A 25,379-nucleotide genomic window follows, 5' to 3' on the forward strand; every position below is an offset into this window, starting at 1 on the left:
TGTTACGCAATAGGGACCGTTTTCTAAAAGATGCAGGTGTCTGTTAATTAATAGGAAATATTTTTTCTTTGATTACTTAAAGACCTAGAGATGTATGGGGAAAAACCTCCAGGGACCTCCCAAGTAAGGACACAGTCCACATTGTTCATAGGCCAATTTTTTTCTGCTTCACACACGCATAGCCTTTTCTTTCGGCAAATAAAGGATTTTCCCGCTATTTCCAAGAACAGACCTGTCACGTGATCCTCTATTGATTTTCTAGAACAAATGCTTGTTAATCCTCTAGCAGGACAGACAAAGGATTTTTCTGCTATTTCCAGAAACAGAAGCGTCGCTTGATACTCTATTGATTTTCTAAGAACAAAGACTTGTTATGCTTCTAGCAGGAGCGCATTATTTTCTATCATTCTCCGGGGGTATAAAACCGGGTATTGAACGAGCATTTTCATCAGTCTTATATTGGATATTGAGCATACAACTCGAGTTTCCAAAATGGATGCTTCTAGAAACTTGAAAAAGAACTGAATTCCAGCCTATATGCACGTAAGTCTATATGTATATTAGGGATACCCCCTCCCCAACCAAAAATAGGGGGAATTATAATCAAATAAAACTTAGTATGATTCTCTATATGGCATAGCAAGTGAGACCCCAACCCCCATCCTATTACATACCTCCATCTCTGATAAATTAATATCGTTTATTCCGTCAAATTATATGCTTTTTCTTGCCTGAATTTTTAATATGCAACTTTTCTGAAAACAAAATACATCTTAAAATTTTTCACTTTTCTGCTTTAACAAATAAAAAACTATTGAAACTTTAAGGAATAAATATCAGTATATGTATATTAAACTTACAATAAGTAGTATGGCAATAAGGCTTTTAAAATGACCCATAGTCGCTACTCCTTTCTTCTAGATCTCTGATCACGAAGAGTTTTAACAGTGATTCCCTCAGGACACAGATATTATTCATTTTCTTCACGGCGCATGTGCTTCTTACGCAATAGGGAACGTTTTCTAAAAGATGCAGGTGTATGTTAATTAATAGGAAATATTTTTTCTTTGATTACTTAAAGACCTAGGGATGTATGGGGAAAAACCTTCAAGGACCTACCAAGTAAGGACACAGTCCACATTGTTCATAGGCCAATATTTTTCTGCTTCACACACGCATAGCCTTTTTTTGTCGGCAAATAAAGGATTTTCCCGCTATTTCCAAGAACAGATGTGTCACGTGATCCTCTATTGATTTTCTAGGAACAAATGCTTTTATTCTTCTAGCAGTACAAACAAAGGATTTGTCTGCTATTTCCAGGAACACAAGCGTCGCTTGATACTCTATTGATTTTCTAAGAACAAAGGCTTGTTATTCTTCTAGCAGGAGCCTATTATTTTCTATCATTCTCCGGGGGTATAAAACCAGGTATTGAACGAGTATTTTCATCAGTCTTATACTGGATATTGAGCATACAACTCGAGTTTCTAAAATGGATGCTTCTAGAATCTTAAAAAAGAAAAGGATTCCTGCCTATATGCATGTCAGTCTCTATGTATATTAGGGAAACCCCCTCCCCAATCAAATATAGGGGGGAAGTATAATCAAATAAAACTTAGTATGATTCTCTATATGGCATAGTAAGTGAGACCCCAACCCCCATCCCATTACATACCTCCATCTCTGATAAATTAATATCGTTTATTGCGTCAAATTATATGATTTTTCTCGCCGGCATTTTTAATATGTTTTTCCGCTAATTGAAGTCCATTTTAGAAGGGGTACGATTAACATCCGTCAGATATATGCGTAACCTTTAATGATACCCTGCCGTCTGGAAGAGGGTTACTTTTTAACAAACAGCAGCATGGATCGAGCGTTAGTTAATTACTACAAGGGGTATCATTACGCTTCTAACAACTGCTTTGTATGGTGAATTGTCTATCTAAATAAAATGCTTCTTCATGTTAAATGGTTAAATAAATGTAGCTTATCTTTGCGCTAAATGAGGGTGCTGGTAACGTTTTTTTCTTATAGTAAAAGAAAATAGGTAAACAAGGAACATTTTGGCTATAATAATGAGTTATTATGTGAGGGCCCCTCCTCCCCTACATAGGGGCTATGCACTCAATTTGAAGTCATGTTTTTGGTTACACGTAGTTTATTGAAATCGAATTCGAAAGTGGTGATATGTTGAAACTAGAATTTTTTGTTTCCAGATTGTTTTGATTATTTCATTTAAACGCTGTTATATAAAACTTTTGTAGTTCAAGTGCGAAATATGTGTGAAGAATGTTTTTCCCTCTACTATTTTATAGAAAGAATAAAAACGCAAAGAAAATATATACGGAATGCGCTATTTGTTAATTCAAATTGTTCCGTCAAATAACCCATTTTTGTCGTACCCCCCTCCCCTTACTAAGGTCGAGGAATAGACTCTTTTAATCCCTATTAAAGTTTAAATTCCGCTTAGGACAAAGGATTACACATCATTTGCTAATGCTTCCCCATTTGTAATACTGCAACCATTTGCATATTTGATTGAGTATTCATTCAGTGAACAACGAAAAAAAGATAGCTTTTCTGGATTTTGGATAAAAGCTATTTGGCAAGTTTTTTGAACTTATTTTATAATCAGTCAACAAACTGAAGGTCGCTTATAGCAATATTGTGAAACCTGTCTGACTAGTTTTTTAGCAAGAAATTAGACATTAGTAGACGCATTGTTTTAGTGATAAACTTATTACTCTTTTGGATTAACAATTTTGCACGGAAAATGGACATTGATTTTGGACCATCCGACTGTTTAGTGTATTCCCCTGTTCTGAACTTTCTTCAGTATAATTTGGAGAGAGGAGCAGAAGATGCAGTTATTTTGAAATCATCTGTAGACTTTTCTTAGCTGGCCGATATTGCGAAAGGAAATAAATTGCTGTGGGAAAAGCTGTTGATTTCGGAGGCTTGTCCTAAACGTACTGGATCAAATGCTCCAATGAATCACTTGAAGGACGTGCTTGAACTGATTCAGAGAATGAGGGTCTTATCCTATCCTGTCCGTTTTCGTGATACTTCCCCCACAGATGTTCCATCTTTACCTGCAGTAGCCTATTCTAGGCTCACGGCAAAAATTAATACTCTTCAACAAACTTTGTTGCAGATTAAAGATAAGGTAACTGCTTATGATCTACATTTCCCTGGGTTAGCAAGGGACGATTTTGTTCCTATTCCAGGTGAAACGAATCAAGCGACAATCGTTTTCACGAAGACACCGCGTGATCTTGACAATCCGTCGAAACGAAAAGCTGTGATTGATAAAATTTCCGGAAATGAATGTGTTGAGAATATTCGCACCTCAGGGGACAGAATAATAGTGAATATTGACAGTGCCATGGCAAGTGGCTTTTGTAATTCAGCCCGTCTGGTCTTGCGCGGATCCGTTGTGAAGGTTGTTGAAAAGAAGTTTTACGGAATCGCAAAAGGGATTGGCAACTCGTTTGATTTATCTCTGTTCAAGAACGGTTCTGGGGTTATTGAAGCCACCCGGATTGGCAATTCACGGCGTGTCAAGATTGCTTTAAGTGATCAAGGACCTCTTATTTCGGCTCTTAGATTGGACTAAAAGTTGAATATAAACTGATCCGTGTCTATGAATTTAAGAAAATCCCAAGAACCTGTAAAAATGCCAGTCTCCTGAGCATCTAATTGCTGACTGTCCAAGTACTAACCATGAATGTTCCAGATGGTCCTGTCCTCATGAGCGTTGCAAGGAGACCCTTTTACGAATCCCATAAAATGCGCGAACTCTGGAGGTAACCATGTGGCATTTATTTTTGCGCTGTCCCCGTCTCAAAGCTCTTGTTAAGAACATTACTGGGCGCCTGCATAAATAAACTGTCGCAAAATCTCTCTGTGTCCGTTTTAACATTAACGGGACTAAAGATAAAGTGCCAAGCCTGGAAGAAAAGACGAGCCGTCTTGATGTCCTTTTCCTGCAAGAACATTTGCTTCCTGCCTCTAGTGTGAAGTTTTTGCGAAGGAACCGTGATTACATTTTGTTTAGCACCACCGCTAGACGGACTCGGGGTAGGCCTTCTGGTGGTCTCGTGTATTATATCAGACGGACTCTTGCAGATTTATCCTCAGTGTGTTACCACTCGTCTGAGCACTTTCTAGCTGTAAGACTTGGTGACACTGTCCTAATAAATGCTTACCTGCCGCATGATAAAAAGTCGGTTCAGTCATTCTCGAGCTTTGCCAAGTCTTGTGATAAGCTACAAGGTCTAATTAGTGGCATCGAATCTCTTGGCTACTCATGGCTACTTGCCGGTGATCTAAATTGCAACATTTACTTACCATCCTGTCGTTCTGAGACCCTGCTAAATACTCTACCAGCTGCGCATAGGATTATAAATAAAGATTGCAGCTTCTCATATATTCATAATAGTGGTGCAGTTTCTGATTTAGACCATTGTGTGTGTTCGCCCCTTCTTTATTCCTCTGATGTTCATGTCAACGATGAGGAAAGAGACTATGACCACCTCCCTCTTATTTTCGATCTGTCTATTAGATATACAATCAGCTTCAGTGCTCCTCCTAAGCCTCAAAAATGGACTTCCTAAACGTGATTGGAATAATGCAAACTGTTCACTCTATCTTTCGACTCTCGCTTTGCTGCTATCTAATATCTCTGTGTCTTTTCATCTTCTTGGTGCCGGTTATTTTGTCAGTGATTTTCGTTATTAGCTAAATGCCTACTATAGAAATATCATCTCTTCAATTAAACAAGCTGAAGCAATAGCTGTTCCGTTTCTTCGCGTGCGACTCAACATCCGCAAGACTTTTTGAAGTGTGATCTGGAACTTAAGAAAGTTAAGAACCAAGCCAAGTTTTGGTTAAAGTTCGATTTTCGGGCGCTGAATCAACGTCTAATAGTAAACAGTGGAAAATTGTTCTAAATGCGTCAAAACTCAAAGATTCTTTCTCCAATGAAATTATTCCAAGATTGTCGTGGATTAATCACTATACACGCATCTTTTCCAGAATTAATTATGCTGTTCATAGACTTTTTTCTGTTTTACTGACAAAGGTTCTTCCTAATAGGGTGAGCAGAGGACATATTATTTCTATTGAAAAATCTAATATTGTGAAATCTCATCGACGGTTGAAGTCAAAGGCTTGTGACCTTGATAGTATGTGTGCGGCTCATCTTGATCCGCGTTCCGCTGAACTTGTGTCGCACCTCCAGTTATTATTTCAAATGTGGCTTTCTAGGTCTATTGCCCCTGATTCATTTTTACGTTGAAGCGTTACTTCTATACTAACAAAAGGAAAAGATTTACATTCATGTAATTCGTATAGGCCGATTACTGTCACCTGTACTCTAAGAAAATTATTTGAGTATGTATTGCTTCCACATATTGATGAATTTACAAATTATAAGGCTAACCAGTTTGGATTCAGGTTAGGTTTGAGTTGTCAACATGCTCACCGCGTTTTAGCGCAGCTTATTGAGGACCCCACTCAAAACAGTTATAGTCTTCATTTTTGTACTCTTGATATATCTAAAGCATTCGATAGCATTTGCCATGCCCAAGCTTTCTATGTTCTTAGTCAGCTCGGTGTGAATGCATCTGTGATTCTTATTCTAAAGTTCTGGTATTCAAATTCATATCTAAGATTAAAGTCAGGAAGATGGGATTTTTTCGGACATATACCAGTTAGGCAGGGAGTTAGGCAGGGGGGGGGTTTCTCTCCTCATATCTTCATTGCTTCTATTGAACATGTTTTTCTGTTGTAGGTAGTTATTGCCTACGGGATTTACAGAAGTATCATGCTTAGCTTATGCTGACGACTTGCTTCTTATTAGCCGAACTGTGTTTGGTTTGGCGTGATCTGTCTGATCCGTCGCCGCTTCATTTGCGAGTATTGGGTTATTCCTAAATGTTGATAAATGTTATCAACATTTAAAAATAAAAATAAATGTTAAAAATAAAAACTTATTTTTAATGGGATTAGTTTTCTCATGCTTTGGATTGCATCTCTTTTCTTATACCTCAAATCACCTCTTTTTGATGGCTCGGTATCTCTGTCTGCAATTCGCTAATTTTTTCGTTTTCAGACAATTCGGGATATTAAGAATAATCTAAAATTGGGATATTCTAAAATTGTTGGAAATCGTGGATATTTCAGGCGACAAGCACTAACAAAGCTGTACTCGAGTTTTTGCGACCATTCCGTGTTATTTTGCTCTGGTGTATATATGCTTCTGAATAAAGGTGACGTAAAAAGGGTCAAGACGGAATATTATCGCTATTGCAAGTTTTTACTTTATTTACCGCAATCACTACGGAACCGGAGGTTAATTAGTCAGTATCAGGCAACCGATACTGTTCTTTACGTGGAAAAATTAAGTTCGAAGTTAATTGATGATGTGCCAATCCGTCTTGGTCCTAACCATCGTCTTATCCGGCTGTTTAGCTAAATTGTTATTTCTTTTTTGCGTAGTTTTGCTTATTTGTAGTTTTTGTTTTCTTTCCTGATAATTCACTTTTTCTTTCCCTTTGTAAGTGGTAAGAAATATATTTTTATTATTTGTTTGTTTCGCTGAATGTTCATTTTATTGTTTTTTTTACTTTAAGTGCTGTGTGTGTTTATTTTTCTTTTTTTTTTCTCTTTACTCTACTTTTTTTCACATTGTTTGTGCAGTGGGTTATAAATAAATTATTATTATTATAGTCCCGTATTATTACGACATTTTTCCTATGGTTGGTCCCCCTTAAGGTGGGGGGATGGGGTTATTTCTGAAAATTAATTTCAAACTTTCTTAAATGGTCACATACGTCCATGTATTTTAACCATGTACATCCTTTTAATGTAAACTAATTACCAAATTTCTTAAATGATCAAATAAGATGTATTTTTTACTTCGTGAAAAAGTGAATTTTTTTTCAGTTTAAGGAAAATTCTGACCAATGCCGTTTCCTTCAAAAAAGGCAAGGGCATGCGATGAGGAGGTATAAACCACCGCCCTACAAGAATTTAGCAGGAAGAATGGGGCCATATCCGAACTACAAGGACATGATGCGGAGTCCTCTGTACCCTCAAAGCAAGATGGAGTTGCCAGCCCTAGTGTAAGTAAAACTATTGATATTTCTGGAAAAGCTTAATGTTTTAGCGGAAAAACTTACGGTTTTTTTGTCATTGAAAAATGGGTAAGATGTTGGGAACCTTGTTCTCTACCCCTGGAGGAGTTTTTAAAAGTATTGCACCAAAAATAGGTTTCTTTTCAGCTTAATTATGGAGGGAACTATGAGGGGCCCTCCCGATAGTTTTAAGGGGCTTTGAGGTGTCCCCCTGCCCCTAAAATTAATAGCAAATATAAGACATTTTTTTCAGGTTAATAAAGGGGAAATAGCTAGGATATTGCTGCTTCTATTAATAATAAATTCTTTTAGCGATTAACTATATGCTTTGAAAATAAGATATTTTAACATCTTACTTTCTAGGGAGGGTAATTCATCCCTTTTTATTTTACAAATAAGCCTAAGTATACGAACAATATTTTAGTAGCGTCTTAAGGTTGAAAGAGAGCCCTGCCTCTAAGAATTTGAGGACCCTAGTCCTTAGATTAAAGATATACCTTTTCAGCTTGATATTCTTTTTATAGCTTAAAATCATAACGGCTTCAAGAGGATAACAATTGTCACTTTTTTTCCAGGCCGCGCCTAAAATGCTGGCCGATTTCCTTGAGAAAGAAGAAGCAAGCAGCACCCAGGCAATAGAAGCAACCTCCCCTTCCTTAGGTATTTTAAGACTCGTAAATTCAAAAGGGGGGCCTTGTAATAGCTGAGTCGTAAAGGGGGCACTCTACCTCAACATATGGGGCTAATTTTTGGCTCTTAAATTCTTAGCTGCTAGTGGGGGGGTGTCTTGATCCAAAGGGTCTATACAACTTTAGTTGGTACACCTTTAGTACGTAGAGTGGTCCCAACAAATCCGAAGGATAACTTTTCCCCTCAGAAAATTTTGAGACTAATATTATATTCTATTTCAGCCTAATATAAATTCATTTTCAGGATGAAATCAAAATTTTTTCAATGATTTTATAATATCTTGTTATTTTTTAGGTTCACATACCATCATCTCAAAAGGCCTACAGCCTCTATGAGGATATCGAAACGTTAATGGAGTTGTATTAGGCCCCAGAGTAAAGTGAACGTGAGGGGAGTTTTAGTGCGGGGTTGAACCCTATTATAGTAGCTCCCCTTATCTTTGATTTACACGCTGCGGGATCTTGACCTCGACAAGGACTATGAATGGGTTGACCAATTGCCAGCAAGCGAGGTCGATAAAGTGCCCACCCTACAAAGAGACCTTGATGAGGGGAGCAGGACTAAGTGGTGCTGGTTCACCCCTTACATTACCGGAGTTCTATTTAGCTGATTCGGCTTTGCGCAACATTTATGTTTTTAGGGCTGAGTTCGGAGACCCCTTTAATACACTTACAAGTAGTTGTTTTGTCAAAGATCCATTACATATATTACACTCATATGTAGGCAAGATTCGGGCCCTTCTTGAAAAACAGATTCCGGAGATGGGAGGTAGGGATAGCGTGAAAACATCTATCGCTCAAAAAAAACTTTAATGAAAAGTCAGGTGAGGTGTACTTGAATTACCTGCAAACGAAAATGAAGACACTTCATCCGGACATAAACAATTTTTAGGGAGTTTTTTCAGTGTGGGTTGGTAGGACTTTTATTAGGGTGAGAAAATTATAATGAAAATAGGAGCGGTTCAATCGTTTTATTTATTGAAAATTTGATGTATATGTAGCTAAGTTGAAAAGGAATTTGTTTTAAGAGGCGGGAAGGAGAAGGGGGTATAAAATAAAATGTAGATTTAAAAGTTGTAGAGGTGTACAACGCTTTTCTTTCGACACAGGACTTTAGTGATTCAAGTATTCTCTCCTCGTGGCAGGGCGTAATTCCCGTTCCAATGATGCTAGTAAAACACATTTGGATGATTTGGCAGTTAGTGGGGGTGGGAAGGGGTCAGAGTGTCTTAAAGTAGATTTTAGTGCTTAAAGGGGTAATATCCTGTACCAATTAAGAAGATAGATATTTTTGAGAGGCCTAACGTGTATTTAAAGATTGGGGTTTCAGTGTTACAATACGATATAGAATATGAAGAAGTGAACTTAAAGATAAAAAGGGGTTAATATATTCAGTAAGGCCTCCGTCCATTGAATCGGTGAAACACTGGGTATGGCTTCTCTACAAACCTGTCAGTGAACCTGATATAATTGGACATTTTTTTCTCTTCCCCACGTTTGTCTGGTTTTAAGCGAGGTTAAAGGGAACAAACGGGGTGAATACGACTGTTGTCCAATGTGTCTCTCAAGATTCCGTACAGAGTTTAAATTAAAACACCACCTAAGACACTGTAAGCGTCATGGGTAACAGTCCGTCGAGACGGTTTCGGGTGACAAGTCCATCTTGTGTTTCAAGAATTTTCAACATTCACTCTTGCAGAGCGACAAGGTGGCTTTAGATATCAAAGCTAAACTCATTGATTTGTGCAATCTATTAGACTCGAATCGTGTTAAAGAACATAAAGCCATTGCAGTCTCTTATAGCCATGCTCAAAGAGACTCGAGTAATACCCTTCAATTGGTAGAGGTATTGGAGACGTTGGGTGGGGAAGATTGTGGAGGTGCAGCTATGGTTGCACTTATTTAACAGCCAATAAGTCAATTTCACCGATACGCAACGTAAACTATCCAATGATTCGATCACTGAAGGAATATTTGGCAATTAAAAATAAAGACATGTGTTGGGTACGTAAGGGGAAACTTGTTGACGGTAATGGGGAAATGTCAGTCCGCGACCATGACCATTAAATCAATCTAATTTTATAGGCGAGAGGAAGTAATTTTTGGGGGTTGGCACATAAATCTTGCAATTTAAACGTTAAGTAACAGTATTTTCTACCGGTTTACATGCACAATTCCAACTATGATTTGGAATTCATATTACCAGCGGCGGCAGGTTTGCAGAAAGGTAAAGTTGTAGATAGCACTTAGGCAGATGGGTCTTTTTCATGTAAAATCGTACCGAAATCATCTGAGAAGTTGTTACTCTTAGAATTCAAATGGAAAACAGTGGGAAAATTATACGTATTTGAATAAAATTCGTTTTTTATATTCCTATAGTTTTTTCCCCAAATCTCGAAGTCAATTGATTCAACTACAAAAAATGATGATTTTAATAACTTCCCCTTCCTTAAACAGCGCTTTCCGTACCATGAAATGGATTATTTACTAACGTATAGTGGCACATACCTGTATGAGTACTACAACTCCGCTTCAAGGTTACGTGAGGAAAAATTGTCATCCATCGAAGAGTTTCATGATGCACTTTACGATCATCAATGCACCACTGCCGATTATGAATTTTCAAAAAAATTGGCCAGGGGGGTGTAAAATGAGGAGGATTACTGTAAAATATACCTAGAAAGTGATGCATTGATATTGTTGGGTATTGACTTTAAAAATACGGATAAAATCTATCGGGAAAATGCGTTGGATTATTATTTTCAACTCCTCGTCTGGTGATGTATTTAATTTTAAAAATCAGCAGCGAAAAAATAGGTCTGATCATCGAAATGGATCAGCACTTATTTCTAGAGAGACCAATAAGGGGAGGGTATATTTTCCACGGAGATCGTATCCTAAAAACTGATCCAACTGGACAAAGTACCGGTGTAAAGTCTAATGCAGTTTTCTGGATATGAACTCCCTTTATCCGTCGTCCATGTCTCACTGCTCTTTTCCGTGTGGGAATTACGAATGGCTGGATAATCCTTGTGATCCAAGTTTTCCCGATATTGCCACTGTTGAGGAGAATGAACTGCAAGGATGGTTTTTTGAAATTGATGGTGGAGTATCAAAGGAACTTCATGATTCCGAAAAGGATTTTGATTTCCAGTGCATAAACAGACCAGTGTCTAGAAACTCATTGGATCCACATAATATTTCTTTGGTAGAGGATAGGTAATGCACTGTACACCTTCAAACCAAAAGCTTATTGCGGACATTCATCCGTGACGGAATATTTCTGTATATCGCTTACTTTTGTGTTGGATGCTGGCCAACGGTTTCAAGGTCATGAAGATTCATTAAACCCTCCAGTTTTACCGAAATTCATACATGAAGATGTTTATTTACACCTTTGATAGTAAACGCTCCGAGGCAAAACCAAGGTGAAAAAGAAGATCTTTAAGGTTATTTTATTTGTTCGTGTGTCCATTAAGAGAGTCATGCATACTCCCACCATTTACCCGTGCCCAGCCATTTAAATATTTGCCTCTCAATTACTTGGACTATCTTTCTTGGCTTTTCTCTGTCTAGAATTAGCCATGTCTTGACGCAACCTATGCAACCGGCAAAATACTGGATAACTTCAATTCAAACGTTTTATTACCTTTAAGATTATTTGTGCGAAAGTGTGTGGCATAGGAGTCGTAGCGATGTTGTAACCGACCCAAAAGAATGTCCCCGAATCATTACAGATCCAAATTTCACATCGTTCATGATCATAGACTCAAATATGGTTCTCTTGCAAAGAAAAAAAAAATAAACGTAGTTTTAAATAAAAACATTGCCCATAGCAGTGCCATTTTATAACTTTCCAAAAAACTTCATGTTGTAATTTTATTACATTTTGTGTACACTCCAATGGCCGGGATAGGCAAAAGTTCAAGTGTATTATGTAGACACTGATTCACCCCTGTTGAAAGTCAAAAAAGATAATCAGTTGGACGATTTTAAAAATGGAGAGCACGTTAGCTCTCGAATGGACTGCACCAACCGGGAAGAGTCCATTTACCCGGTGCTAGTGAAGCTCCAGCACCAAATAATTTGTTATTTTTCCAAGTCTGAGACGGGTAGCGACTTGATATCCAATGTTGTGTTACCCGGTCTGAAGATGTACTTTGTGCAAATGCACAGTAAGGATGTCAAAAAAGACCGCAAGGGGGTGCCTTCACACTGTTTAATGGGAAATTTCGACATGAGTTTTTACAGGAACTGTATAGAAAATAATTTAATTTCAAGAGGGAAGTTCATTGCGATTCATTCTATCAAACATAAAAACTACACTTTAAGAGTTTAAAAAAATGCCATGTCGGCCATATCGGACAAAGTCTATGTGCGCGCGGATGGTGTGAGAGTACTACCCCAGGGTTATTACTTTACTTTGGATAGAGACATACTTATTTTTGCGCAAGGCGGAATCGCTGTATTTTAAAAAGTGCTGAATATTATACTATGATGTCTTACCATATCGGGCCGGCCCAGCACTCGGCTGCCGTTCCCTTTGCCAGAACTCGCTCGGCAGCTCCCAGTAATCGCCACACTAGTGGGTCTGTATTTCAAATTGTCTTTTAAAATGTCTATTTTATGTTATTGATTACTGCCCATGTTAATATGTTTCAGTGTAACATATGTAAATATGCTTTAAATATGTAGTGCATTTATTTATATGTTAAAGAAAATATACATTTAATTTTCTGTCTTTTTGGTATTTATTCAACAGATTGAGGTTAGGTTAGGTTAGTTGTATTTTGACCGCGAGAAGAGTAATATGTATCAATTTAAAACTCCATTCAGATAATTTCTTTGCGGACCTTCAATGTCTTGCTAAATAACTGTGTGTGTTTAATATTGTGGGGACTATGTGTGTTTAATATTGTCGAACCAAACTCGTGTTTGATTATTGATGATTTAGCTGAATCCATTAAAGAATGGTCTCGGGAGATGTTACAGCTATTAACGATCAAATCTCATTATGATAAAATTTCCGAAACCGTTGTTCTTCATAATTTCTTTCATCAGAGCAAATGTATGAGAACACTTGCATTGAATTATACTTACTATATCATCTATAGGGTTGTTCGTGATTCAAGTTCTCTCATAACTTTAAACAAACAAATATATCCCGGTGAACCAAAAATTATACTTTCGGCTACAATCAAGCTACTAATAAACCCTAGGGTTACATTCTTTTGGTTCTCACTTAAAACTCATATGAGGATTTACATCTGGTCAAGGATATTTTTGACAATTAAATTACCGTATATCTATTCGTAAAGAGCAAAAAAGATCATTAGTTGCCATCATAACAGTGAAGAAACTATATGAAAACAAACATTTATTTTCTGTTTTAGGTAATTCAAAACCGCGGCTTAGGAAGACTATGCTCAAACATGGCATTGACATTGAATTTATTAATCTCCTGTCTGAGCTTTGTTAAATTTAACTGAAGGTAATGCTCAACTTTCAGAAGTAGTTAAGTAACGGACAAAGCAACGTCGTTCACTTTTATATGCCCTAGCTTGTGTAAGAAGGCCTTATTTTTGTGTAATTTGGTACCTCAATTTCGGTAAAAGTTGAAACCCCTTTCTCTAACAGATCAGAAATAAAGCGACAATTTCAAATTAGCTTGAATTTTAAAATAACTTCACTTTGCGTAACTAGTTATACATCTTGTAGTGACATTTCTTTGTTCAAGTATCGAACGACTTTTGAACCCGTAATAAATATTTGAAGACTCAATCTAGACCAGTTTGGTATAAAACAAAGAGGAATGCAATGGCTCAAAATACTGGAAAAAACTACTTTTTAACAAAAAGGTTGGTGATTGGCTAAAAGAACAGGGGAAAGGTCGCTAAGTGAATCAAGTACCAAGTCGAATATAACTTACAGATCATTTACAAATCGGGGTAGTTTTGCGTCGGAACCAAGGAACATGAGTAAGTGAAGTTCTTTTTAACTAGGATAAAAAGCTACTACTAGCCTGTGTAAATTTCCTTTGAGAACCATTGAAGTAAGATAATAAGCTTCAAAGAGATTTCTGTTACCTTGGCTAAACTCAGGTCTTATGCTGAGTTGAGTTAATAGATTTAATACTTACATTTGAGATACTTAAACTGAAATTGGAGTCAGAGCAAAATCCCCTTTTAAGGGTTGTCAACAGATTTGTTATTAAAGAATGCGCAATCTAATTAAAACCGATTAGAAGCAGGAAAATATGCGCGTAAATACTCTAAAATTTTTCTACTTGGTGATTTGGGTTTATAATTCGGTTAGAGTATATTACTTAACCAAGGCTTGGGCCCTCTAGACAAGGTACAGCATTTTAAGGGTTAAAATAAGATAAAATTAGTTTCGTTCTAGAAACTGAAACTTGTGAATAGCCTAAGGTTTAAATAAAAGAAAAAACCCTTTACCAAGAAAAGTAGATTAGGAGAGCTTTTTTGTTTCCCTTTCCCCGCCTAGTGACCCTTGGAACTTGCCTGTTATTTATTAAATCTTGTATACAAGAAGATTAGGGCTATAGGACACTAACAGTACTCCTCCCTTGTGTATTCTTTGACGTTTATACGAAAGGGGACCTAATTCCTCTTTTTAGCAACTCTTGCATTTGTTACCCCGTGCCGACTATTTATATAAAGACAAATTTGATGTTATACAGATAGGTTAGGAAAGAAAGGGGAATGATATTGTCAGATTAAGAACTTCAATCTCTTTCTGTCCAGATAGATTGAATCCTCCCTGGTAGAGTTTAAGCTTATCGAAGGTTCAAAATACACTAACCTCTTTTTCAAGATATAAAAATAAGAGCTTGGTTTAGTTTAATCAAATAATTTGATATCTAATCAAAAGATTATTCCTAGTTTCAGAATAATAATAAATTGAAGTAAGGGATTTTAATTACCTTAGTACCGAAGCCTAGTCTAATTATTCAGGAGTAACACCTGCAACTAGAAGTATTGAAAGCCTAGAACTAAATTAGTCCTATTTTCGGTAAACAACGTGGATTGAACCACAGACACACACAATATATGATTAGCCAACCTAGAAGAGGTATTGGAAGAATTCGGAATACCAAGAATTACAATATTTTTCTTTTATTCTATTTTATAATAAATATCAGTTCTCACTGGATTTTGAGTACCGATCTTACCCAACGCCTCAGTTATAACACGCTACCAAATTTTAGCCCTATAAGTAGGGCAGTCTTACACTTGCAAAAAGAAAGGAAAAGATTTTAAAAGAAAACGGCTTGTTCAAACGGGTGGTAGTTTCTTTTCATTGAATAGTAAACACTATTCTCTATAAAAAATGGCTAAGCCTTACAAAGTGACGCCAATTGAAATCGGTCTATCACCAAAAGAGCACTCTGAAGATAATTTTGATAAATTTATTAACAATGAAACAATTACCAACGATTAAAAATAAATTTTGCTTCAAAATGCCTTCAACGTGTTGTCCACCACCACCGCCAAAACCGGAAGAAAAGTCTTATCAAGTATCTAATGCCGCATTTGTACCGTGAGCAAAGTAAAAGACTCCTAGCCTATCTCGCTGAAAATGAACATGTACAATTTGATGACTAAAAGAGTGGAGTTATAATCCAAGGCAGGAGTTACAATTTAATTGATTCGGTATCAGGTTTTATTACAAATCGTAAAGGACTTGAATCATTTGACAATCATTTGTATAAATTTTTAAAGTCATCAAACTTTCCAAAAAGTCGTTTTTGGAATAAACAGATTTTAGATCGATTAAGGAAATATAGAGAAATATCAAAATATGTTTTAAATAATTTTCAGAAAATACTGCACGTCAATTGGGTATGATGATTCAAAAGGCTTCAAACGAAGGCATCTTCATATCAGTGCATCATCCATTAGTATGCAAAAGGGTATTGGACGCTTCACACCATGTTTACGTTCAAATTTGCTCAAGTTTTGAAACATATTTATGAAAATATTGGCAAAGCGGAGAGTTTAAGTTCTCCAACCACACTTACTCGAGTCCCTTGAATTGAAAAGAAGCTAGCGAAAGAGTATTTACAGAATAAACCCAACTACACCCTTCATTGAAATCACAGAGTTCGCAGTAGTCTTTATCGAAAAACGAAAGCCTTTTTCCAAAAATCTCTAGACGAGATTCAAAGACATCACAATTGTCCGTACAAGTATATTTTACTTGCAGTCGCTGTTTTAGTCACTATGCACATGCCGTTCCATTGCGTTCAAAGAGAGGAGATGAAGTTGCTAGAGCCTTTAAATCTATCTATGAGCAATATTTTTATAGAAAAATTCAAATAGATTGGGGTATTAAATTTGTTAATCAATATGTAAAGAAGGCTTTATTGAAATATAATACAATACTCTATCGAAATCATAGCCCGATAAAGGCGGCATTGGCTGAACGATTTATAAGAACAATTCGACTTTTAATCTCAGGATATTGTATATTGACAAAATACTGCCGTATTTATTAAAAAATTAGGTAAAATCATGTTCATTTATCATCAAAGCCCTCTAGGATCCATCTTCAATCATACTCCTCTTGAAGTTCCTCTCGGTACCAATACACATGATATTTTTCTTAAAAAATATTCCAGTGAAAAAGTTTTGAAAAAGAAGAAATTTAATGTTGGTGATACAATTCAAATCAATCGAACAAGTAATATTTTTGAAAAGGGGAATCATTTGTGGTTCACTGAACATATTAAAGCGTAAAAATTCTTAGAAACTAGACCTGTAATATTTTCTCTACGTGATATGAAAGATGAAGGGATTCCTGGTTGTTTTTACGAGTATGAATTGCAAAAGTTTAAAACCAGTGGAATTTATCAGATTTATAATACATTAAAGAGTCTAACTTGCAGGGTAAGAAACAGTTGCTTGCTCGTTGGCTAGGATATAACTCTGATTTTGATTCTTGGATTGCCGCTGAAGACGTTCACAATGCTTAATCCGTTAACTAATCAATTTATTTATGATCCGTCATACACAAAAATTGCAAAAGATGAAGTAAAAGGAGAGAACAAAAAAAGAAAAAAACCCACATTTGTACAGTCACACTGTTGTTGCTACTACTTTGAATCAGCCTGTTTTGACATGAAACTTCTCACAATTTCACACTTTAAGCTTGAAAGCACGTGAACGGGTTTCCCGCAGTTTGAGCATTTGATTTGCCTTGTACATGGTGATAGCGGAGTTGAGGCATGTGACTCTCCGTACTTGAAACATTTCTCGTCATTTCCGCAGATCTTCGCTATATGCCCAAACTGTTGACATCGGTAGCACCTTTTAGAAATAAATACATATTTCTCGAGACGAAAGTGGTCAAAGTCTATTTTGAATCATGCTTTTATTGCATAGTCCAGTTCGCTTTCGCTTTGAAAGTACAGTTCAAAGGCCGAGCTGTTTCCTATGCGGCGCACTTTTGAACACTCTGGGTTAGCAGATTGAATATCTTCTTCGTTTACGCTTTGTTGTATTATTTTCACTACAGCCATGAAGGACCTGATTTTCACCTCAGAAGAAGGTTAGTTCTAAAGATTGTTAAAGATTGCTAAAGATTGCTAAAGAGAGAAAATCTAAAGATTGAGCAAGATTTCGGTGCTCACCTCGTCTGTTAATTTTATTTTCCACAGTTTTGGAAAAGTGCTTATTTCAGTCACTTTGGATTCGACACCGACGCGGGAAATTAAGTTCTTGCGGTCTCGGGGACCCATTGTTTTAGGGGGGTTTGACGACTACAGAATAGTGACTTTTCACCTGATTTCGAATCAGTTCTTAACTGGAGTGGAGAGGCTGGCGGGGTTCCGAAGTTCGAATCAAGCAGTAGTCCTAGTTGGTTCTCAATCGTTTAGAGCCGGTGGGAAACGTTGGCTCTCAATTTCGTCAGGTTTAACGGAACGTCGGCGGGATCAGTAAATACAAACATTGGCTCCAGTAAAACTTCCGATTCAAAATTTTCAAAACCGTCAGCAATTTCTGTACAGATAGTATCTTTATTTACATTGTGCTTGCAACGAACATTCACTTTAAGCGCTTCATGAAGCCTGTTACAAGCTCCCTTCAGAGCCGTTTTACTAAAAAAATCACACGCTACGTCATAGGCATGCTTCAAATCTTCCTTGTTATCGCGGCATCTCTGTAAGTAGTTCAGCACAGGATCAACTATTATTTTATGCATTTCCTTGCTTACGAAAATTCCGATCCGATAAACTGCATGCAATAAACTAATGTTTTTTTATGTGACATTTATGTTCAATGTCTCTCACCCCGTCTATGATGATTTGAATAAAACATACGATTTTTGGACAAAACTGTCTCCTGCCATCAAATTCAAGGGAAAGTATGATGTTGTTCTTGTTGATCATGTTCTTAAAAATACATGATATCCTGAGAAAGAATCGTACATATAATATAAAAGTTACACCAAACGATTGGACAGTGTAGTGAGGAAGAAGAACGGATAAAATCATTTAACTCTGATATATATATATATATATATATATATATATATATATATATATATATATATATATATATATATATATATATATATATATATATATATATATATATATATATATATATATATATATATATATATATATAGATATAGTATATAGATATATATATATATATATATATATATATATATATATATATATATATATATATATATATATATATATATATATATATATATATATATATATATATATATATATATATATATATATATATATATATATATATATATACATTCACATCTCACCCTAAAATACAAGGAATATAGTATTATAACAAATTTGTGGCGTACAATCAATAGAAAAATCCCTGCTCTTAAGAATGATGCATTCTACAGTAACTATTCAATGGAACATGGTAGGGTTTACATTAGCTCCCCCCTCGAGAATGAAATGATTCTTCTCAACATAAATCTGAGAGATATTCTTGGTTTCAAGCAGAATATAATCGAGGATGAAATTCCTGGTACCATCAGCGGAATGGATTGTTTTATTTTTGCAGACTATCCACCCAGCTTCTCATCAGACAATTGTATATTTCTATACGCATCCTTTGTCGAGACATCGAGAGTCGGCAATACCAATGCCCCCCTCCTACGTGTTCTCGAACAAAAAAAAAACACTGAATAACACATTCACCACTACGGTAAAAAGGCCCTTTCAATATATTCCAATCAACAATTTGTATTTAAAGCACCTTCAATATATTCCATTCAACACTTCGTATATAGAACTCTGTCAGTAAACATTAAGAAGTGAATTGGGCGGTCCTCTAGCAATAACAAAAAGTTTGGCTGGGACTACATGTCATTTCGAACCCTTTCAGTGAGATGGCTAATAGAAAAAATACTTTTGTGTGTCCTGATATTGAAAGCTATGTTGCTACTCTAAGACCACGACAATCGGGTAATGAAATGGACTATTACATGGGTTGTTCGTCAATTTCTGGCTACGGTCTCAGCAATTGGTTTGCTAAATTGTTTCGCTCTGCATTACCCCTTGCTAAAAACATATTGCACCGGTTACTGCAGATTTTGCGTCCTTTACACTACACGATTGGGGCTCTGGAAAGGATTTTAAAGAAAGTGTCTCACATAATGTCAGGTCCGGCGCGCGATCCCTCGGCGAGCGATTGAAATCATAAAAAAAATGTCTAAAGGGGCAAGAGACACCTTGTCACTCATTAGTCTCAACTCAGGTCAGAAGCGTAAAACATTACTCTTGTCAAAGAGGATAAATAAACCTAGAGCAAAAATTGTTAGATCGAAAAAAATTTCTTTTCCTAAAAATGGTTTATATAACACATAAAGAATCCCATCTTTCAGTTTCCTTATCGTTAAATCTATTCAATGCAGAAAATGTTGATGTGAGTGTAAAACATGGTTACTATGAATAATTTTATCCACAACAACCGCTCTCTGAAAACGTTCAATTATAAATTTATTCCAGTGAAGACAATTTCATAGATTTGACTTCTACATTTATAGATTTTTATTTCATTGTCAAAAAATTCAACAATGAAAAACAAAGCGCTGCCGAGGGGTTATCCTATGAAAATTGTGTACTAGACAATTTGTTTAGACAAATTAGTATCTACATAAAAGGAAAATTGGTGAGCACAAGCAACAATCTATCAAACTATGTAAGTTAAATACAATTCATAATGACGACTCTAATGTGCTGTAAGAAATTGAGAGGTTTGGCTATTAAATTTGAATATAAATGGGAAACTGACACTCGCAATATACTTAGAAATGCGGCAACTAAAGATTTATAATTGGCTGGGAAAATGAACCATAAAATTTTTAATATACCTTAAAGGTTGCCTCCCAATGTTAAGATTGACATAAAGCTACAAATTGCTCTGTCCAATTTTATTTTGCTAAAATAGTTGCTACTGCACCTGTAACATTCGCTTGGCAATACTCACCTTGGCAATACTTCATGTACGAAAACAACAGGTTGATAAGTTCTGCTGCTTTGACAATTGAAAAATTAAGAGCTAGTGGAAAAAATATCAATCTTCTCGTTCCACATACAATCACAGATCAACGACATATTGATATGGGCTCACGTACCTTTATCTAGTCGTCATTTATCAATCGCAAAAATGCCTCAAAACTTGCTTTGGCTTTTGTAAAAGTGCAAGTGCCATAAGATCATGGACAAATTCTCAACATACATTTTAAATGTTTGGACTTTCATCTCTTGTATATAAAGTAATTTTATTTCCACTCTACAATTTTTCCTTTGATAAATCCTACAGCACCATATATAAATTGACAATTCAATCCCTAGAACGAGATTCACAGCTTTTTGAAAATGGTATAATCGACAAAATGTTTGCAAAAACTCATGATATCCTTGTATTGGATTTTTCCGATACTCAAGATATGAGTATTGTCCGATTGGGCACTGCACGTTTAGAGTGTACCTTTTGCGAACCTTTGGAGGAAAATATAGCATTAATCTCGCTAAATCAATCTGAAACCTATTGGAAAATTACCCTGATGGCAGTGTTCTATTAGACTAGGCACTATGAACACAAATCAAATGATCAATTTATTCAATTTGGATCTCAACATGTCCAAATACAAATCCTATTGCATACCCTCGGATTTCCTCAACCATATTCAAAGTGCTAACAATACTCTTATCATTGTTAATAGTCGGCATCAACTTTAAAGACGGGACATGGACTGTGAATCATTCAAACAGTGAAGAATATTGAATTTTTTTTATCCTCTTGGCCTACAGTATGCATTCTACACCCCTCACATGTAATAGAGATTTCCGTGCCACAGGAGTGAAATTCTTTTAAAATGTTTGTGAATTTGCTTGTTAATAAAACCTGTATGTACAATAAAAAGTCTATGTCCCTTACGTATAGGTTCTTCCACGTAGGCTTATAGGTAACCACTGGTTACCTATAACTGCTCCATATAAGTGGCGATTACCTATAAGTGGCGCCAGCTGAACAAGGCATCGGTGAACAGGTCATCCGTGAACAAGTGCTAAATTGAGAGGGGTATTTGGAACAATATTTGGGGGCGCCCGTCCGCCCAAAGTCTCGGGCAAGTGAATGACCCAAAAATTTTAAAAATTAAAATTTCCTCAGAATGTGGGGAGCTTAGGCAATGAATATGTAAAATTTGGAAGATGAAGATGGCTTTAACGATTGTTTGTCTGTTAATCCAAGCAAAGCGAATTAATGGTCATCCTCTATCAATTCTAAATTCTTGGTCAACCTTTCTAAGACCATGGGCAGGTTTGCCATGTTTGCCTCTCATTCCAGGCAATCTAATGGTCCTATGTCAATTTAAAATTTTTGGCCAACCTGCCTGAGACTCTAGGCAGGCGTGCCTTTACAAAAACTAACACACAAGTACTTGTCCAATAAGAGAGTCATACTTACTCCCGCCATTTACCCGTGCCATTTAAACATTTTTGCCTCTTGTTTCCTTGGACTATCTGTATTGTTTTTTGTTCTACTATTAGCCATGTCTTGATGCCTACTGAAAAATACTTGATTTCAATTTGTGTCTTTTCAAAAACTAACACACAAGTACTTGTCCAATAAGAGAGGCATACTTACTCCCGCCATTTACCCGTCCCATTTAAACATTTTTTGCCTCTCAATCCCTCGGACTATCTGTCTTGGCTTTTTTTTACAATGGGATGTAAGTCCCTAAATTCGGGCTTGACCGAGTCGAGGCCAAATTTTCTACAATATAATGCAACTTTACTTTTATTATATGTTTTCGTAAAGTCAATAATATTATTTTGATTCACATTATAAAATTCAAATTTTTCAATTTGCTTATTTGAAGTAATGTCACCTACGGTACTCTCATATCAAGAATCACTTTCTGTAACAGCCAAATAACAATCAGAAGGTTTATAATCCTAGTAGCCCGTATCTTCACAGCGATGTCATAAAAACCAGACTCTCTTACTATTCCAGCAATTGAAGCGTAGACCAGGTTCTTCTTCCCAAAACAATTTTAAAACCACGATGATACCAGTCTCTTAAAAATAAACTGAAATCAAATATAGGGTTTTCTGCAATCATACGAGGCTAAGTATTTTCCCACAGATCCCATTTATCATGGAGACAATTGGAACATAGGAAACCTGTAGTGTGAGAGTCACAAACATCTTCGAGACAGGAATCACAGTCTTTAATTTTCACTGCATATCCCCTCTGCAATTTACATGGGTTGCATAATCTACACTTTTAATTATACTCATCAACAACAGTACAATTCTCACAGGATAAACAGCTGTCCAATGTGTACAAACATGTGTAAAAAAAATTCCAATGTGGAATGGTTCACTGCCAAAAAGAACCTGAGTCGCAATCAATAAAATGAATCTCTTTTAGGAGGAGGAGTGATCGAGTGACGTCTCATATCCAATCAATTAAACCTGTTTAGACAGGATCTTTTGACTTATTTATTGTTGCTTTGCAAAACGGCCGTCTTTAACAATTTTCTAGGTAGTGCTGAAAAGCAAATCCACAATATCATTTTGTTTTGTTTCGATTAATATGTCAATAAATTGAGTAAATGCATCTGGGCCACGACGTAAAACTTTCATACAATAGTTAAAAGACGAAGAATCATTTTTCATTTTATCGTTAAGCATTCTTTGAGAAAATATTTTTCTTTGAAAGATAACTCTTTACAATCTTCTTCTAGAATCACGCATTTTTCCAAAGTCACTAGATTCCGTATGATTTTTGATTCTCAAATCCAAGCATTTTTTATCTTGACACTCTCACTACCGATTATAGAATAACATAGAGTTATGATTCTTTCTCGCTAGTAACAAACTCACTCCTTTTGTTATAGATTGATTCATGGTTCAATGAATGTATCTGTGGGTAAACTATCATTGGCGCTAGTAACATCTGCATGGGGCATATTTTTCATCAATTCATCTTTAATGTTCTTGCTGATAATGTCTGCGAGTGCCATTTTTATTTTGCAGGTGTTTTTTTTGTCTACTACCATATTATTTTTGCATAGAATGCAGTTTCGGCACCTAGATAAGATATGTTGCATGATAATGTTAGATGAGCATGCTTTTCTTCTTTTTACCTTTCGTTGAATGGTAATAGTAGGATTATTGTGATACGATTTATAAAGTGGAAACATTTTACCATCAGCAGTAGCAAGAAGTTGGCCTTCGTCATCAACTAAAAGTTTTCAATTTGCATTCTCTTTGAGGACTGTCAACTTTGGAAATTTTATTCTCGAATATCAACCTCTATAACACTTGAATTTTCTCGGTACACCAAAAAAATTTAACTCCTTACTTTCATGACAATGCACGCATATATATCCAATAGTGTTACCATTAGTACTTGTTTCGTAATTCAAATATTTCCCTTTCTCGGGATTCAAAGCTACTACAACACTATCATGTACACACGGCTTCTTGGAATATTACATCTTCACTTTAAAAAAAATATGATGTAGATGTTTATTCTTCCCATGCACAAATAATACTGAAGCAAATCATAAAATTCAACTAGTCACGCAAAATTATGTCACCTTCAATACATTTAACGAGCCATGCAATTCTTATTATGTAACAAGCACCGGCACCTTGAAGAAAATTAATAACGCCTGCATCTTCAGGAAATCACCATTAAACTTCTTTGTGATGAACAATATAGAATGAAGGAGTAGCGGCTATGAGTCATTTAAAAGCCTTATCCCCATATTACTACAATCTACGGTCATTTGTTTGTTTTTTGTTTTTCTTTTTTTTCAGTAAAGTGCAAATTATGTTCTGGTCTTGAGAAGGCTCCTAGTAAAATATTATATAAAACTGTGCAATGAAATATATAAGGCAAAATAAAAAAAACAATATGAGTAAAAAGAGGATTTTGCTTGTAAAAATATCCTCAAATAGAAAAACATAAACCGAAGTAATTTTTAAAGAGATCTTCTACAAAATAAAATGAATAATAGTTACATACAACGAAACTACGCTATTTATTAAGTTGATACCATTTTTTACTCCTCTCCATGTGGTAGAATAATTTTTTACTTTTTAGATTCATCACACATTTTCAAACTTTCTTTTTACTAAGGACAAAGACAGAAGGTCTTAGAGTGGCAGGCTATTCCATTTATAAGGCAATTTCAGTGTGTTTTAAATCAAAGCTCTCGTGGTCGGGGGTATTGAATTGAAGCAAAGAGATATATGATAAAATCAACATATATATTTTGCTCGTGCCCTCCCTCCTTTCCCCATGTTTAAATTTATCTGAACAGCTTTTCAAGAAAAGTCCGAGGGCTTGGGCCTAAACGCCTAAAAGCACACAAACTTATAAGCTATAAATCAAAATCTTTAAAAAATATACTCAAAGTAAATGAATTGATTGAGAGTTTCGTATATTGAGTTTTAGATGTTCGTATCTCTTTAGATAAATCGGAATGTTAATCATCCAGCGATATTTTTCCCAATGACAAACCAGAAGGCTGATTAAAGAATGCAATCGATTTAAAAGAAAATTAAAAATTGTTCCAGGAGTTTTTTTCCAAGAATAAACTAGAAGACTGATCAAATCAAAAACGGAAAAGATAACTGACTTCATAAACAAGGAATCTTACCGAAGTAAACACTTCTTGTGTGTGATGGAGTATTGCTATTCTTGACCAGCCAAACATTTGAATTAGTTTCACCCTTGTAGGGTTATGCACAGTGGCAGAAGGATGGGTCCGAAATAGTGTTGGAAACCTAGCACGATCTGAAAGGGCTGGAGAACTTCCTCCAAATGATACCTGGAACCAAATAAAATGTGAATACAAAGAAATAAATTAGTTGCTATATCTGAGAGCTAATGATTATTTTCATCATAGGTAAACAAAACTCCAAAAATAAGACCTTACGAAACTTGTAAAACATGAAACTTGAGTTGTTCTTTAAATTTTTATTATCAGCGTTTTAATCTTGACAAAAAGCAAC

The 25,379-nt window shown here is 35.8% G+C and overlaps 1 protein-coding gene across 1 annotated transcript in view; it reads right to left on the minus strand.

The window, feature by feature from the left end:
• The window catches only part of LOC148945242 (gamma-aminobutyric acid type B receptor subunit 1-like), a 171,171-nt gene that overhangs the window by 114,236 nt on the left and 31,556 nt on the right, over positions 1-25,379 (minus strand). The window contains exon 3 of the mRNA XM_089098983.1: positions 25,025-25,195. Within this exon, the coding sequence (XP_088955109.1) occupies positions 25,025-25,195 (171 nt within the window). The remainder of the gene's footprint in view (positions 1-25,024; positions 25,196-25,379) is intronic.

The sequence above is a fragment of the Artemia sp. Qi Xiang Cuo genome, chromosome 13 (assembly GCF_049724085.1).
Source record: "Artemia sp. Qi Xiang Cuo chromosome 13, ASM4972408v1, whole genome shotgun sequence".
Classification (NCBI taxonomy): Eukaryota; Metazoa; Arthropoda; class Branchiopoda; order Anostraca; family Artemiidae; genus Artemia; species Artemia sp. Qi Xiang Cuo.